The 19,274-nt window shown below is 38.4% G+C and overlaps 1 protein-coding gene across 1 annotated transcript in view; it reads left to right on the forward strand.

Annotated features, from left to right (window-relative positions):
• The window catches only part of DCDC2 (doublecortin domain containing 2), a 60,066-nt gene that overhangs the window by 32,407 nt on the left and 8,385 nt on the right, over positions 1-19,274 (forward strand). Inside the window, exon 8 of the mRNA XM_027734149.2 lies at positions 12,083-12,183. Coding sequence (XP_027589950.2) covers positions 12,083-12,183 — 101 coding nt within the window. The remainder of the gene's footprint in view (positions 1-12,082; positions 12,184-19,274) is intronic.

Raw genomic sequence — 19,274 nt, forward strand, 5'->3', positions numbered from 1 at the left:
TCCCTGGAAGTGTTCAAAAAAATGTGGATACGGCACTCGAGGACGTGGTTTAATAGTAAACATGGTGGTGGTGCTAGGTTGACAGTGGACTTGATGATCTTAAAGGTCTTTTCCAACCTTAAGAATTCTATGATCCTAACTCTTGAGAAATTAAAGGAAAAGGTCTTTTCACTTCTGACCCTGTGTGGGAGCTCCACTGTAGTTAGAACTTAGGTAGCTTGTAGTGAAGTAGTTAAAAGCAAATGCACTACACTGACCACAAATGGTCATCTCCCACAAAGTTGTTGTCTTCTGTGCATTCTCTTCTGGTCACACCTCAATATGGAGTGACCTGAAGCACAGGCCAGGCAGGCTGTAAGAGCTGTTGAGCTGCCTCTTGCCTAGCCAACCCTCAATGTCAAAGATTGTTCTATATTTCTGTCCTTTATTATTTGAAGGAACTGACCTGCTGTGTGATTTATGATAATGTTAAACTTACTGCCAAAGACCTACTATTTTGTGATTTGATAGCCTGTTTTGCTATCAAGTTTGGTTCTTTAATTCTCATTAGCTGAATATTTTTTGCCCATGGGACTATTTGTTGAGTTACATATAGTGCAGGAGCTTGATGTAAATTATAAATTATCTATCTGCAGGTGGGAAGTGGAAGTTCTTAGCTAGTTGATGTACATTTTAGAATGGAGGTAGGCAGTGGAGTAGTCCCCTTCAAAAGCTTTCCCTAGAGAACCTCATCAGTCAAATCAGCTTTATGAGCCCACTGACTACAACTCCGTCAGTGGGGGATCTGAGAAACAAGTAGATGTGTTGAAGTAAGCAAAGCCTGAAACATTCTGCCCTCATCAGCACTGGCATAAAATTTATGGTGCATCATAGAAGAGTCATGTCAGCAGCCTTTAGCTCAGCAGCTTTAGATATGTTATCAGTACTATCACTTGTTGGTTTCTGTATGAGGAACTTTGTCTGCCACATCCTCACCAGTGCCAGTTTTTTTCAGGAAGCATTGTTCTTCACATCCTCAGAATGTTTAGCTTTGGGATTTGAGACCAATCAGGCTTGTCTCAGCAGTCTCCAACACCAAAAGCAATGTGACTCCCCTTCTAGTGTTTTACCCCCACTTTGGCAGAGCATCCTGCTACCTCTTGTACGCAGCTTTCTTTTCCAGTTATTTGATGGTGCTTTTCCTTGAGTCCATGTGGCCCTTTATTAATTTTATCTGACTTCATCTAATTACTTTCCATCCCATCTGTTGGTCTTTTCTCAAGTAATCCTTTCTGCCTGTTTCTGACTCACCAGGTTCTGGAGGTCTGGGTTCAACCTCTGTTTCTTAGTCTTTCTGGTTGACTTTGGGCAATTCCTTGGGCCTAGATACCTTCTGCAGTCAGTGAAACATCTACACAAAGAGAATTGCATGTAACAGGAGAGAGTTCAGCCCTCCTAAGCTGTTCCCACCTCTCTGAAACTTCCTCCATGTGCCTAAAGGGTATGTCAGAGAGCAGCTGTGGAAATACTTGGTTTGCCAAGGCTATTGTGGAGTCACTGCGTAGGGTCAGAGATGGTGAGTGGGAAGATGAAAGCTCTCCTAGCTTAATTCTCTACCTGGTTATCACAAGCCTTTTGCTTTAATCAGCTTGGGAGCAGGGTGGAGGTAGCATTTTTGTTTGTCTATTTTTCTCTTCCTTTTGTACTCAGCCATGTGTAGCTTTGCAACAGGTATTAAGACATGCTGTGGTTTTGAAGAAAAAATTGTCAAGAGACTGCATCAGCTGTATAACAGGCATCTCTATAAAGTAACTTCATAGCTTGAAACGTTTTCTTTAGACTTTCTTTAGATGGTAAATTGAAGAGATAGCCAATCACCAACCATATGAAGTTCAACTAGGGGATGTGTCAGATTCTGCACCTGAGACAGGATAACTTTGATTATGTGTATAGACTAGGAAACAAGAACCTGGAGAGCAGCCCTGCGGAAAGGGACCTGGGGGTCCTGGTCTATGGCAAGTTGAATATAAGTCAGCAGTGCCCTGGCAGCCAGGAGGGACAACCCTGTCCTGGGGGGCATCAGGCAAAGCATCACCAGCCAGTTTAGGGAGGGGATTGTCCCGCTTTGCTCTGCACTGGTGCAGCCTCACCTTGAATATTGTGTGCAGTTTTGAGCACCACAATATAAGAAAGACATGAAGCTATTAGAGTGTGTCCAAAGTAGGGCAATGAAGATGGTGAAGGGCCTTGAGAGGAAGCCATGTGAGGAGCGGCTGAGATCACTTGATCTGTTCAGTCTGAAGAAGAGGAGTCTAAGGGAAGACTTCATTACAGTCTGCAGCTTCTTCATGAGGAAAAGTGGAGGAGCAGGTACCAATTTCTTCACTCTCATGACCAGTGTCAGGACCCAAGGAAATGGCATGAATCTGAGTCAGGAAATGTTTAGGTTGGATATCAGGAAAAGGTTTTTCATCCAGAGGGTGGTTGAGCACTGGAAAAGGCTCCCGGGGAAGTGGTCACAGCACCAAGCCTGAGTTTAAGAAGTGTTTGGACAATGCTCTCAGACATGGGGTGTGATTCTTGGGGTGTCCTGCACAGGGTCAGGAGTTGGATTCGATGACCCTGATGGGTCCCTTCCAGCTCAACATATTCGGTGATTCTATTACTTTATTCAAGTCGTAATTCATAAGCGTGTAGCTGTCTTTTGGAGTGCTTTTATCACTCTAAGTCATTATGTGAGTGTGAAATACAATCTTTTTTCTGACTAATACAAAGTTATTCTTTTGAATGTATCCATTAAATATATGTCTTGATGCTCTTAAAAAAATTTTCTGATGTATTTTTGATGGTTGATTTAAGGACTATGACTTTTTAAAACAAAAATATTTTACTGCACAATTGTAGTGTACTTTGTATTAAAATAATGGAAGTGTGATGAGAACTCAACAGAGCAAAGAATGTTGTTTTTTTACATTTTAAGCATTTTAAGTATTCCTTACGAGTTAATATGAATGATGTGCTGCAAATGTGGAACAAGAATCTTTAATTCAGTTAAAAGGAAAGAAAGCCAACAGGCAAACTTGTTAAAAACTAAAGAATTGTTGTTTAATTCTTAACAAAAAATGCTTAATTGAAGTTAATGCTTAAAGATACTGAGCCTCTGGGTTTCAAATACAAATAAGTGGCCATGGCTTACACTGGCAGCCAGACATGCTGTGTGCATGTTTGTACTTATCCTGTGCTTATATGCTTTATTTACACGTATGCTGAGGACCCATCATGCTCCCCTTTGGGCATGAAAGGAGCTTATACCACTAGGACAATATGTTAGGATCCAAAGGGCAGATGAAGGGTACTTCTCTGAGTGTACTGCTTCACCTGTTGTTTTCAGTACTTCTTCATATACTGAAGACCTGCATTAACATCCAGTCCAGCTTGAAAGGGCAGAATATAGGCTATACAAGCTCTTCCCCTTCTTGTGTGTGCTTTTAGTGCCCTGAAATGTCTCCTTGTCAACAGGGTATCTCCCTTGCTCTGTCCTGGTTTGTCACCTTGTCTTTTGGTGAGACGCAGTGATTGTGTGACTAGTGGGACTTAAGCGGATGATGAAAATAGCTTAAAAGCTGGTAATGGGGTGTTTTATTTTGAATTAAGACCCTTCTGTTTCACCTGGAGGTGCAACTTCCCACTTAGGCAGGCAACTAGGACCATACAGTTTTAGGTGTAGTATTTTAGCTAGATTCAGTTAGCGGAAAGGAGCATTCAGCTTTCTTCCTAGTTTGCTTGTGCCCTTTGAAGACTGCTTCAGATACACGTTTGAGGAACAGAAATTGAGAGGGAACTGTGCAAGTGGTGCTTTTGTCCTCTTACTTCCTTTGCCCAGAAATGCCAAGATGTAGCTTTGCCCTTGCAGGGTGAAGGAGAAGAGCAGGAGCAGGCACAAGCACTTCTCTTGTCTGTCTGTATTACTGGATGTTAGCCAAAGTGCTCCTCAGGCTGATAGCATTCAAACTCTACATAGATGTCTACAAGATGCTTATTTGCAAAGACTCCAGCTGTAGTGTACTTGGCCTCACCTTTGCCATGTCCATTCAGAAGGCATGAACAGACATTCAGAAAAGGCTGTTTATTTGGAGAGGCTGTTTCAATCTGTTTCCCTGTGGCAACAAGAAAGATGCAGTAAATCCTAAAAGTTTCTTGACTGTGGTACACTTTCAGATCCCGCCTGATACTGTAAACTTGTTGAGGGTGAGATGCATCTTGTCTACCTCCCTCCGTGTGAGGTTTAGAGGATTAATTCAAGCTGGGCTTCTGGGCTCCAACTGTCAAGGAGAGACAAGTGTGTCTGGAGATGCCTATTCTCTCAGTTGACAGTGAAATTAGAAATGTGGTTTAGACCAGATGCTGAAGTATTTGGATGTATCATGCATATAATTGCTGCCTTGAATTATGACATTTTCAGGTTCATTTTAGAGTGAGGAGTCTTATTCTGAAGTGGAAAACTAGAAGCCAACTCCAGTAACACAGTGATAATGATGGCTCCCAAGTACTGTTTTGATTAATACAGCTCCACTGTCTATTCTGAAGGCTCGTTGCAGTTCCTCAGTTTGATTTGCAGATTTATTCCAAACAACTCCTTCAAATTTGAAGACTTTGGATTGGATAAGGGAAGCACTTATCACCGTCTTAGGAATTTTTTTTTTAATTATTATTTTATTTTTTACTGATGGATAGTGAAAAAGACTTTTGACATTTTAGTTGGCTGCATTTGGCTGTCACTGATAAGGGATTAATTTCTTTTAATCTGAAGCCAATAAACCGCACAGGGAGTTTACACATGCACATTTTGGAGTGTATGGAAATAAATAAAGAGAAAATATTCATAATAAAGAATGTACCCTGTATTCTTTGCTGTCCTTTTCCCCACCAATTTAGCAGTTATGTGGAATCTTCTCTCTTTTGAGTGCTAGACTGTTTGAAAGTGATTGTTTCCTGGGTATTAACATCTGAAGAATTATGCATATAGTGTATTTAAAGCTTAACTTAATCTTCCAACTGAGTTTAGTTGGGCTAACTGTGTATGTACTTTGAATTTACTTTTTTTATGCACTGAGAAGTTCACCAGCATGCCATTCATATTACAACCGATCTGTGTCATAATCCTCTTAAATCAAGATGATTAAAGAATTTCTTAGAGTTGAAAGCTCTTTGTGCAAGATTTAAATTCACCATTTCTTAGTGCAAATCCAGTAGACTGTGAGCTGATGCTTTGGGTTTTGTAACATAGAAGGCATACTATTAATGTTATGATTGGGTTCTCATTGCACTGGTAGAAACCTTAATAACATGGAATATATTGTATTTAATAGTAATTGCAACTAAAAATGTGAGGTTTAGAGCTTAGACTAGTGCAGCTGGTTCAGCAGAATTTGTGTGTATGAAAGTGACACCAAAGGTACATCTAATTATCAGCAGCTTGGTTTAAGCTTTAAAAAAACTCAAACAAACCACCATAAAACCTCAAACCTATTAATTTTTTTGCTTGAGTAGCATCGTGTAAAGAGTATACCTAGGAAGTTGAATAGGAAATTGAGGAGTGTAGCAGAAAATTCTTGGAGTTTAGTACCCTCTTTTAAAGCCTATTCCATTCAAATACAATGGTTTAGTTGTGGTCTCATGGCTTGCGAAGTAACTCCCCACACAAAGCATAGAACAAGTTCTAGAGATCATAGGCTGTAAAGTTTGCGTTTCGCTGTGATTTGGAAGTCATATACTGGACATAAGCTGAGTCACTCCACAGTTTTTCAGATCTATTTTTGGGTATTATGAGGTCTTAGAAGTTAGCAGTCATTTCAATTTCCTGGTTTTGTTATTACCTAAAAAAAAAAGAAGAAAAATGCCAACCCATATTTAAAGGTAAAGCTGCACAGAACATCAGATATGGCAACACTCTTGGCTCTGAATTGCTTTCAGTAACATTATGAACTTGCCAGAGTACAAACCTGGGCCACCAAATGTGAACTGTGCATCGTGAGTTAAAACTTTTGTTGTTCATGTTTTCCTGCTGACAACTTCTAGGATTAAAAAACCTCTCTCTAGTTAAAACATAGACCATATTACTGCTGTGTTGTCAAAGCAGACAAAAAAAAGGTGCTGAAGAAAGAGAGATCATCTTGTTTGCAGAGATTTTACAGGACCTGTGTAGCAGGAGACAAAATGGCAATCTATAGCAAGAAATGAGAACCCTTATTGCTGTTAGTGTGTATTGTTGCAGTGCTGAATTATAGTAGCCAGAGTTTACTCCAGTGGGGAGCTAGGGTGATGGTAAACCTTGCAGCCTTTTTCTTTGAGCACACGGTGAATTTCTTTGGGTTTGCTTTTAGTGAAGTGAATACTTTGTAAAATAGGCAAATATATACTTGCCAGCAGGAAAGCCATGTTGCTTAACTCCCTGAAGGAGGGTGTGTAAGTGTAGTGATGCTTGGTTTGGAATGACGACCAGGGCAGACATTTCAGGGTTTGTGCATTTGTTTTGTGATGGTTTAGCCCTCAGGACCCAGCTGTACCCAAGAGAAGGCTGTGTTATGGAATAGGCATGGAATTAAAAAAGATGTGGCTGAACAAGGACTGCTTTGTTAATTTCAAAATGCAAGTGGTCTTAATGGTCTGTAATTTAAATAAATTAATAAATTAGATGCTTAAGAACATGGAGAATAAATGAGATGGATGACCAAAGTAGGGAGAAGGAATTAAAAAACCATTGTATTATGACACTCAGTCCTTTATTTTTGTAGGTGTTGATGTGAAAAGATGACTTAGTTTTTGCAGCTTTTCCTTTGCTCGAGACTGCTGCATAGAAGGGCAACCCCTAGAAGCACCTTTTGCAGTTTCTGTTGAGGTAGTCATATGTCAGTGTTCTATAATGGTGTGAAGTTGTATTAGGAATTCAATATTTTCTGAAGAGAATATTTAATTGCTTAGAAGCTTGAGGCTGCACTAGTATCAGGTGAAGAAAAACATGTATTTTTCAATATTCTCAACAATCTCTTATGTATATTGCTACTAGTTGCTTTTCAATTCCATTGCTTTTTGGTGATAGAAGTCACATGCAAAGCTACTATGAAGGCAGTGGATTTTTGTTGGAAATGGGCCTTGTACAAAAGTGATACTTTTGAATTAAAAAAAAACCCAAACAAACAAAAAAACACACACAAAACCCCAGAATATAAGATTATGTTGTACACAGGCATAAACACACATCTTCCCTATTCCTCATAGCAAACTATTCAATTTAATGAGCAACTTTTTTCTTTTTTACATTTTGTTTTTACTTTGCCTTACTATTTTTATGAGGCAGCCTCTGTTGTAAGTCACATTATTTTTTTTTATAGTAACATTAACTTCCCTACTTACAAACAGGGCTTACAGTTAGTAAATGCCTCAGATTTCCACAAAATATTCAGGGCAGACTATTATTACAATGATTTTTTATTTCTATTACTGAACTTCAATCAATTTAAAATTTGAAATGCTTTAATATCTGTATAATGTTGTAATTTGTACTGGAGTAAATGTTTTACAGTTAATGTCATTTAGACAAGGAGCTTATATAAAAGCCATTAATTGCTATGCTTAATTATTTTAAAAATACATATTTCTTATGAGTTAGTTTAATGTATAAATCAATTAGTATTTAATAAAGTCATATAACCTTCTTGTTTATCAAAGGGTAGAAAAAAGATTCCAGCTAAAGTACTGAATGGCATCAGACGGAAGATGATCTTTGTACTTTAGCCAAGGTTTGATAAGTTATACATGCTCCAATTCATGGCTTCATTCTGTACATGCTGAATTGATTGACTGCACAATCCACTGAATGTCTGTGTATTGAGATAACCAGTAACATGTAACAGGTGAAATGTTTCTAATCAAAATCTTTTGGGCATTTCCCTCTTGTGATCTGTTATTTGCCCTTCTACAGTTTTTTTTCCCCCTTTTTTTCCAAATTACTGAACAAGACCCTGTTTTAAAATAATTAGAAATAATGGGAAATTTTTCTTTAGGTTGCCTAATTTCTCTCTGTGTAGGGTATTAAAAATAGTGCTGATTTTTGGCTCAAGACAGTTTGTTTTCACACAGTGACTGGGAAAACCTGAAAAAACCCAGTATCTTCCGGTTGTCTGGACACTGTGGAAAAATATTCCCCCAGAAGATCAGGAGACTTTCAATAATATTTTGCTTGGCCTCTTGACAGAAGCAGCACTTGCTGTGGCATGGAGAACTGAGAAGCTAACCGAAATAAATCCTCTGATTTATACTTGTCAGCAAAGCTGTGGGGAGACATTTTGGAGCTCAAAGTACCCTTGAATCCCTTGCTACCATCATACTCTACTCAACTTGAAGCAAAAGGGTAGAGTGTGTTCATGGCTTGAATGTAAGGCTTGGATGCACCTTCCTTTCTTACCCCTTTCAGAGCTCTTCTGCCCCAGTGTTGCCATGCCCCATCTGTGGTCAATTCTCAGGAGGCACAAGAAAGTCAGAGCTAGCTCATACAAGAGGAGTATGTTTAATCTACAATATTGTATGAACTGTTTGGAGAAGTAGTAAATATTCCTTCTAATGGAAGTGCTGGGAATTTTCAGTAAGATACGCCACTTATTTCTGCTGCAATAGCGATTGCAATATAAGCCCATAACAATACAGAATGAAGACTCACAAAAATATTCCTTCATGTAATTTATAGCATTTTCTAAAATGCCATCTTGTTTTTTTCCTCCCTTAGACACATGTGTAGAAACTGACTAATGATTCGGAGACAGAGATGTGAAATATTGCATCAATAAGACTTTTTCATCCTTGTTGTTTTCCTAAACCAAAAAGCATTTCTGAAGTATTACCTATGAAATATGAGTTACCCAAACGAACACATTTCCTTGGGAATAACTCAGAGCACTGATAATAGTGATTAATGCGGCCTGCAAACTCCTGCTGACAAGATCTTGACACAGAATCACATAAACAAGTAATGTGTTGGCCTTTCACTCAGCTACTCTCCTCCAGATACTTGTAGTTTCACATGCATAAAGTGTAAATACTTCTGGCTGAAGTAGAGTAGCAACACAAATGATGTTTACATTTTAAGCTATTTTCTTAATGATCCATTTAATCGAGTTAATTTGATATAAATTATTTTGCAATTTTTGTATTTCTTTTCACTTTTCATAACAAGACTAGAGTGTTTGTCCTATCCTTGCCATTTTCTTTGGAATTTTTTATTTGTTCAAGTGTTACAATTTCAGTTAATGTAATTTTTTATTTCACTTGTTTTAGCACATTTCAGACCTAAGTGTTTTTCTTCCTTCCCCGACTGTTAATGATACATTTATTTTAGACATTTGCTTTCCATTCTCTTATGTTTGTGAAGAGGTAAATAATTAATTTCCTTTTTGTTGTAAATTTTTTATTTTCCTTAAATAATATTTTTACTCTGTGAAAGAACAAGAATGCTGTTTCACTTTAGAATGCTTTCTGTGCAAGACAATGAACAGCAGTATCCGTGAGAGATGCTACAATGTTGTAGCATTAATTTTCAACTAATTTCTTTCCATTTATGACCAGATTTCTGAGCAAGCACCTATTAGAAAGTGCTTGGAGGAAATTCCATGGAGATTTCAGTTTTTGCTTGTTGAAATCCCCCTGCTATTACCTTTTTTGGCACTCTCTTTTAAATGGGAAATATAGTTCCTTACTGAAACTTACAGTCTTCTTCCCTCTCTCTTACTCCATCCTGGTTTCATGATTAAGTTTTTTGAAAATACTGTATGTCTGTCTCCTTGGGTTGTTCAGCATAGCCCTGAGGCTTATCTATTCTTCTAAGAAGAAATGCTTTAAAATTGAGAATCCTCAGCTCTTGAGTAGATTTGGCCTCCAGGGCCTCCTCCCTTGTACTTCATCTTGTGCCCTGCTGGAGTAAAACCCAACAAGAATTGCCTCTGCACTAAAATAATTTTACCTCTAGAGGCCAAACAATCTCCATTTTGGTTGAAAGACTTGGGGACATTGAAGGCAAAAGTGTTATTACAAGTCTAAATGGAATGATGGTGATATTAAATGCAGTTCTTTCAGACACTGAGTTAACTTTTTGTAGTTCAGTGAGCCCAAGGAATCTAGGACAAGGTTTTTTTCTTTGGTCTTAAGGGAAAGTCTTGAATTAGGAGAATCATCATGGTGGCTTTTAAGAAACTCATTACATTTTCCTCTCAGGATATAGTGGAGATCTATAACTCAATCAAATGTCTATGATGCGAGGCAACAATGATAATATCAGGTAAGGGAAACAGAACATTCTGTCCCTTAGAGAGCTCAGAAAAATGGAAATGTGAAGTGCATTGATTATTTGAAAAAGTACGAGTAGCACCCATTCAGATGTATTTTGTTGTTGCTCTCAACCATGCTGTATTTTTATTGGTGATTTTTTAAAAAAAAAACCCCAAACAAGTCTTGTCAATCTGTAATGAGATATGTGCAGGTAGATTGTCCAAGATATATCATGCTGCTAGTAAATATTGGATGTCCTTGGTTTCAACAGAACATGCTATAACGATAGAATAGATCTTTGAGTGGGGTGAGAAGGCTTCAGCAGGACTCATGCTCAGGAACTCAAGCTGCTATGTCCATCAGAAAAATCTCTCTCCTAAGATGCAGCCAGCAATAACACTTTGGAATATCACTGCAATGTTCCATAGACTCCCTCATTTCTGCCTCTTTATTTCCGGCTGTGAGAACGACCTTCATTTCTGGTGCTCTGGTCAGTGGCCTGTCAGTAGACTTTTATGTATATGTTGGCACCTCCCCTCCAGTTAGCCCTTTGCAGTGGTTTGCCTCAGAATTTTTTTCCCAGGGTAAACTCTTTCCTTGGCTCTCATAGTGTTGAGAAAGTAACTGGAAAACTAACTTCCAGAGTAGCCAGTGCTGATTTTTTATGCAGATGAACTCTGGATTTTTCTAAGATTTGGGGTTATGTCTATTATTTTTTCTCTTCAGTTGTTCTGTGAATGGTTCAGTTCTACACTGGAGCTGTTTATTTAAGTGTCCAACAATGTAGATCAATTTGCATGGTTAGTTGATATTATCAAGTTCACATCTTTTTATGAAGAACGAAGAGGCAATCAAAACCAGCGGAAATGTTTTTTCCTCATTCTTATTGTAGTTACGTACTTTGTTGGATATGGACACATTAGCTTAGGACCATCCATCTTTCCTAGGTAGATGGAGAGAGATGATTTGAAGTAACATGTGCTTTTAGTTTCTGGGCTGTTTTCAGTTCAAGGGAAGGGAGAGAAGAACATGTGTCACGTGGAAATTGTTTTCTGTACGTACCAATCTTCGCTTTCCTAGTTAGCTGATAATGTAAGACCTGTATTGGAAACGTCAAAGACCCTTAGTTACTACTTACACTTAGGGGAAAGAAATTACTTAAACTAAATTGAATATAGTTGTAACCATTAAACCTTGTTACCTAGGAGTAGTTGTTTTTCTAATGTGGATGTGGAGTTTCAACCATAATTCTACTTGCATGTATGCAAGGGTGGGGAGTAGCACTAGTATCACTAATCCCAGCTGTTTCTGTTAATTTTAGCCTTTTAATCCTGTCCTGGTTCAGCATGTTTGTTGCTGATTCAGAGCCTGAAATTTTTGATAGATGTATGTTATAAGGCTAATTACTACAGGGTACTATAATTGACTGTAGAAACAGAAGTAATATGTTGTTGTTGTAATGTATTATGGTCAGATTCACTCTAAACCTTTGCCAGAAGTGAAAGAACTTCAGATCCAGGGCTTTGTTCAGTCCCTGTTCCCTTTCCCTTTCCTTTTACCTTTCCTTCTTCTTTCCCCAAATGGTGTAGTATGTATTTATTGTTAAAAGAAAAAAACCCGAATTGTAAATGATGGGCGATTGAAGTCTTCCTTAAAAGAACTGTATAATGGGTCAGCTCAGAAACATGTTCTCAGAAGCAAAATTGAAAATGCAGTTCAGTAGTTGAGCCACACAGTGTCACCATTGGACTTCACTTCTTTCTACTCTCTATCCTTCCCATTGTAGGTGAAGATATTTACAAAGCCAGAGAAGAGGGGTCTGAAACCTGGGGGGCAGTTGAAGTGCAGGAAGATGAAGATACTCTTGTAGAAGTTCCACTGGACCAGGTATTGATTGAGCTTTAAATAAGTGTCTTTTTTATTTTTTTTTTTTTTAGGATTACAGATTGTGTGTTGTTTTTCTTTCCTCAATTTCTTTCAAGTGTACAGCATAATTCTGTGGGGATGACTGTAAGCTCAATGATACATCTTTTATGGAAGCTTTAGCAAATCTTCCTTTCTCTGTTAATATGTCAAATGTCAGTTACCTTTTCATCAGCTTCAGAACTGCTCTGAGTGCCCTTATAGAGCCTTAGAGAATCCCTGCTGTTACAATCTACCAAATAGATTCACCTGAATTGCAGTCTCTTTAAACTGGTAGAGCGGTATTCCTCCAGTCCTGAACCACAAACAGGCATACATTTATCTGATTTTTGTTAAAGCTGACAGCACTTTCTTTTGTTGGAGCAATATGGTACTTAGTTGGCCAATTTTTTAATCCTAAGACTTATGTGCAATAAACAGGTCTTGATAACTAGAAATAAGATTATATCCCTTTTGATTTACTTTAATTCGTTTTTAAAAGAAACTCCTGTGAACTGAAATAATACAGGAAATAGGTAAATTGAAGCTTATTCCAATGAAGTGGAGAGTAGAACTGCTCAAGTTATTTACTGAAAAACTACCTTTTTTTATGCTAATGAATTGCTCACAAGATAGCCCTCTTTTTCATCTTATGTGTTTTTAGGAATTTACCAACTTGTTCAACTTTTTTTCCAGTCCACAAGTTGTTGCATTCTGACTTTCTGGGGGTCAGCTCAGTACTGAGGAATGGTTGTTAATCTGAGACTGTAAACAAATGGGAGGGAGTTAAAGATAATAGTTTGTAAATACACTTTGATTACTCAGGGCAATCCGATGGAGCATAAACAATCCAAGAGATTTCTGGAGTGTGTTGGAGACAGTTTTTTGATATAGGTAATAAAAGATGTGATTAGGAGAGGTATTCTGCTGCATTTGCTACTCATGAATAAGTAGAAACTGGTTGGAGATGTGATAGTGGCAGCCTAAGTTGCACTGGCCATGAGATGATAAAGGCCCTGTAGAAAGTGGGGATGGAAAATAATGAAATAAAAATCCTAGACTTCAGGAGAGTTGACTTTGGCTTGACTGGGAAACTGGCAGGCAGGATCCTGTGTGAGGCTGCCCTGAAGTGCAGAGGAGTATGGGAAGTCTGGGTGATTTCCGGGGGAATCTTCCTCAGAGCACAAGAACTATCCTCATTTTGCAAGGAAACAAGGAGGCATAACAGGAGGTCAATTTGAACAGAGGACTTCTGACTTCATACTAAAAGAGAGAGAAGAGGGGATGGACTGTTAAAGAGCATTATAGAGACATTGCCTAGATATGCAGGCCAAAGCCTGTTGATGAATGGAAACTAATGCATGTCATTGGGAATAATCAACATGGATTCACTATGGAGAAATTTCATCATGCCTTAATGATGAAATGACTGTCTCTGTGGGTGAAGGGAGTGCAGTTATTGTCATTTATCTTGCCTTCAGTGTAGACTTCCATATTTGTAGGAGAAATTGGAAGAAGCATGGTAGATTTGGTGAGGAAGATATCCTTAAGGGATGTAGGGGCTGGATTTATGGGCTACAAGGTGGATGAGAAACTGGCTGGTTTGGTGAGACTTAAAACGTTAGCTGTTTGAGATTTAACTGGCACCTTTTTATGGATGGTGGTCCTCAAGGTTTGTTACTGGATCTGAGACTTCTAACATGTTCATCAGTAACACAGATGATGTCATGGAAGGAGACAGATCAAACTGCTCTCTGAAGCTACAGATGGAGCAGCAGAGAAAATGGAGCCAGGCTTTTCTCTGTGTTGCACAACAAAAGGATGAGGCAATGGTCAAAACTTACAGCAAAGCAAATTCTAATTGGACATGTTTCCAACAGAGAGAACTGTAAGCACTTTCCTGTTCAAAGAGAGTGGGGAATCTTTGTCTTGAATGATATTAAGATCTAAACCAGATAGTTTAGTTTTAGTAATGATAAACAATTTTTTTTTGCTTTGAAGCCAATGCAATAGACACTGGTGTAGATGATCTCTAGAGCAGTAGTCTTCAAAGTGGAGTGTGCACAGCCCAGAGGTGTGCAAGACACTCCACTGGGATACAGAAAGAAATGTTAGAACTTCAGCTGTACACAATTTATAAATAAATAAACAAACATATACTGGGGATTCATACTCAAAAAGATTTTACTGATATGGGTATGGTATCTAAACTTTTTGGAGACCATTGCCCTCTATTTGTACTGGGCAAAAGAATACTAGACATATATACATTTAGCTTGTCTTCTGCTTTTGTAAAAAATGCCTGAGGGGAAATTAGACATTTTATGACCTTTCTAGACATTTTGAAGAATGACAGCATACCATCTAAAAAAAAAGTAATGAATCCTTCCATTTTATTTTAGGCTCCTGTTTCTAAAATGGATCTTTCTCAGGATTTAGTCACTTTAATGGGAAGAAGTGTTGCTCAGCTATTTTACAGACGTTGTTCTTGAAGACACATGAATCAGGTGATAGAAAGAGGCAACAAGAGCATGACTATCCTGGTCCCTGATATAAGAAATGCTACAGCTGTGTCTTTTTACAGCAAATACCAGCCCCAGCCTCAAAGACTTATATGCTAAACACTATTGGGCTCATCAGCCCTGTAAATTGAAGTTGTCCTTGTGAGGTGTTGTGATAATTAGGATGTGTACTGTTGCACTGATAGTACTGACATTGGGGAAGAACGTGCTGCCTCTTGTCTTAATCTTTGTTTCTTATGACATCCTGAAGCATATCCTGCCCTGGTCTTGGCAGTGTAATAATCAAATTGAGAAGTGATTAGCCTGTTTATTGGCCTCTGAAGGTGCATAAAGAATTCCTCTGGGTAGACTAAAACATTTGACAGTGTAATTTGGGTTGTCAGGCCTTAGTTTTTAGGTTGACTGCAATTCTTATGAAATCCAACCCTGGAGACAGCTGCCTTACTTCTCCACAGAGATCCTACAGCACAGGCAATAGCTCTGCCCATTCTGCCATGTGTCTCACCAGTTTGCCTCGGTCAGTGCATGCTGACCATCCCTAGGGAGGGGGGAATAGTTAACTCTCTGCTACCACTTCTGTGTTTGGCAGTGGAACTGTTGATACAGTTGCCAGTAAGCATCAGATGTGCTGGCAAGCTTGCAGTGCTCAGACCTTGCTCGATACATGTAAGCTCATGTACCAAGGTCCATTCATCATCCTAAAATGGAAATATTTTTCAACTGCTTCCAACAGATTTTGCTACTGGACAAGGAACTGGAAGCAGGTGTGTTTGAGGGAAAAAAACAAAATTAAATATCAGTCATGCACAATGAATAATCTAATTTTCATATTTTCATAAAAGCCAAACAAAGCACCAAAATTTATTGCAATTCAAGCCATGGTTTAGTTATAACATTAAAACTTCATGTACAGTTTCCTAGGTAATCTGGCAAGAAGCTGTGTCCTTCTGAGCAGCATGGAGTACTTTTTATTCCCTGATAACTGAGGTCACTCAAACCTTGGAAGCATTTAACATTGTACATGTTCAGGTTCTTATTAATGACCATTTTAAATTGTTTTAAATTCCGTGTTGTAAAGCTTTTACAGCTTTTTCTTATCTGCACTACAGTTTCTGTTATTGCTAGAAATATGGAAAAGGACAGCCAGTCAGGGCTTGACTATCTTGCATAATGCATAAATATTTACATGCCAGCTTTCACTAGAATGCTGACACTTCTAATAGGCTATCATTTCCATCAGGCACATAAATGAGGTGGTGAAGATAGAGCTTCGTCTTTTTTTCTTTTTATGCACCTTCTCCATCTTGCTGTTTGAAGTACACAGTTGAACAAATGCCAGATTAGCCATTAACTAAGCTTAGTGTAATACTGGCTAGACATTCGCTTATGTCCTGCTCTATAAAGTGCTGTCTGCCAGCTGAAAACACATTAAAAGAACAGGATTTGCTTTACTCTAGACTAACTGACAGTTGTAATTGAACATCAAGGAGGAAAAAAATCACTATTTTGCCTTAAACCAAACCAGACCCTTCTGTTCTATATTCTGTACCGAGACTTCAGCTTCCAAATACAAAATGGATAGTTTCTTCTTTTGACATGCAGACTTACTCCAGGTTGGTTGTTTACATCACTGTGTCAACATTCGTGGGAACTGATGACAGACTATGAAACCAATTGTGCAAATAACAAGGGAATAAGGTGGTTTTATTGCTGTTCTTGATAGTGAGGCAGCAAAACAATACAAGTTTCTTACTGGAGATGGTAATTAAGTGTGTTACTTTGAGTTTTCTGTTAATAATATAAATATATTCAAAGTAACTCTGAGATAGAAACTTTTATAACTTGTAAGGCTTTCAGAAAAAAAACTACTACTTTTTCTTCAGTTCTATATAAGTTGTGAAATACAAAAGCATCAGTTTGTAGTAATAATATTGAAATAACACTGCAAGTTTGCACTGGTTTATCCTTTTCCATAAGCATGGTTGTTCTTCTACCATGCTGAGCTGTTGGGAGGTGGAGTAAGCATGAGTGTTATAAGATATGAAGTTATCCAGTGCATGACCTCTGTAAGGAATTCAGGCATGTTGTTGTGCCAGCCTGCTTTGCCATGGGGTATATGATATTGGCTATTATGATGTAAGTTGTGTAGAAAGAGTCTGTTTCTGTTTTGGTTTTGTTTTGCTCTTTGGGTTTTTTTCCCTCCAGATTCATCATCCCCATCTCCTTCTCTCTTTCTGTGTTTGTTTGTAAAAATCATTGGATGATAAATTTGTCTAACAGGCACTTTTTTTAGGGTTTTTTTGTAGATGTTCACACTCTGGGTTCTTTCCTTAGCCATTTGCTTTACATTATTACAGACATGTCCACTGATTAATGGAGTCCTCCACTCATTATTCCCCATTTCCTGGGCTGTGATGTGAGATTGTGTATCTCCCGTAGGTGAGCTGGGGCTGGAGTGTATCATCAGTAGCAGAAAACTTGCACCTTTCATTTGCAGTTTTCATTACATAGTATACATTTTGCTTTAGAGACCCAAGATTCACCTCAGTGAGCAGAATGTTTATCTTCCCTCTTGCCAAAGGCAAAATATTAAAGTTTACGTTGATTCAACATTAAAACAGACTGTCTGCTTGAAGATACATTCTTTCATTAAAAGGGCTACAACTTTTCATGAGGAAACATTTCGCACTACATTAGTAAGGACTTCAAAATGGCATTTGGAAAGAACACATGCAGAAAGAACATTTTATGTTCAAATTTTGCTACAAATGATGCAGCTGTAATTTAAACCTTATGAATTTTGAGTGCTGACAAGCCAGCAGATAAGATTTTCCACTGCATGTTCTTCTTTCAGCTCCACTGATTTACACTTAGTGTTGTTATTGTTTGTCTGTGTGAGATAGGGAAACTTAGTCTGATTGGTTCCTTCCAGTTCAGAATGAGAAGAGGGATCTTCCCTCTGTTTCTGCACTGGATGACTGATTTCTAAGCTATAGCAGCAAGGTCTGATCTTGTCTTAAGAGGCCTCTGTGGCCAACAGTGGGGGAGGGCCTTCGCTTCTTCTGAATGAAGCCTGTAAACCCAGTTCTGTTGTAAAACTAGTATTGATACCATTTAAAAAAAAAGTTTCCTCTCTCTGTATACCTCTGTCTTCAAAAAAATCCAGCAATCCTAGTGGAGACAGTTTCTCAAATTGCTTAACTTATAGGGCATTTTTAATGCATTATGGAAGAATCTGTTTCTGGAAAAAAAATTATTGCTGTATTTTTGCAACCTCAGTAGGACTTCTTTTTAAATGCTTAACAGTCTTATTATCTAAAGAGATGCTCAGCAGATCATACTGTATTGTAGGAAGTGGAATTTGAATGTACACATGCAAAATGTTATGGGAAAAAATAAACATAAGTGTCAGTGAAATAGGTGGAGAAGACTATTCTTGACATAGGTACATATTAGAAAATTAAAGATCTGATTGCATGGTCAGATCATAAAATCATAGAATGGTTTGGATTGGAAGGGACCTTAAAGATCATCTCATTTCAACTTCCCCATCACAGGCAGGGACACCTTTCATTCACTAGACCAGGTTGTTCAGAGTCCCCACCTGACCTTGAACACTTCCAAGGATGGGGCATCCACAGCTTCTCTAGGCAACCTCTTCCAGTGCTTCACCACCATCACAGTAAAGAATTTCTTCCTAATATCCAATCTTACCCCGCCCTCTTTCAGTTTGTGGCCATTCTCCCTTGTCCTGTCACCACAGGCTCTTGTAAAAAGATCCTCTCCAGATTTCATGTAGGCATCCTTAGAAACTGGAAGATGCTATAAGGTCTCCCTGGAGCCTTCTCCGGGTTGAACAACCCCAACTCTCTGAGCCTGTCTTAATAGGAGAGGTGCTCCAGTCCTGTGATTGTTTTTGTAGTCCTCCTCTGGACTTGATCTGTATCCCTCTTACGTTTGGGGTCCCCGAAGGCAGTACTCAAAGATGTTGTCTTCTCTGTCATGGATGTCTTGTGATTAAGGAATTATGTATGCTTCCAGTTAACACACAATGACACTGATGAAGGGAGTTTCAAAAGAACACTTTCTACACTTTCAAGTTCTTTAGCTTCCATTTATTCTAGTTAGACTTCTGGGTGCTATGATATTACGAAAAATTAGACTATATGGACTCAGGTGCTGCATTTGTTGTAAAAAAAAAAGAAAAAGATGAATCCATCTCATAAAAATGTTGGACTTTAAATGTTTTGCCTTCAGGAACAACAGTGCATTTTGTGGGGATGTGGGAACTATGTGGGAAGCGTAAGACAATTGAACCCTTAACTATTCATTTGCTTGTTTTTAAGAGCCGAGGTATTATAAATGATGTGGAAGAGAAGAGGGCTGCTGTCACTTAGCAACCCTATCTGATTCAGGAACAAAATGTTTCGCTGTTGGAATCTGTGCAGTGCTGCTACAAAACATTCCCGACTGAGTAGGAGAAGGGGCAGCTCTGTTCTGGAGAGATTTGGTGCAATCGAAGTTAAGTGTTCCTATTGCTGCATTTGTGAGATG

This window comes from Pipra filicauda, unplaced genomic scaffold, assembly GCF_003945595.2.
Source record: "Pipra filicauda isolate LSUMZ 115617 unplaced genomic scaffold, ASM394559v2 scaffold526_size363937_pilon, whole genome shotgun sequence".
Lineage (NCBI taxonomy): Eukaryota > Metazoa > Chordata > Aves > Passeriformes > Pipridae > Pipra > Pipra filicauda.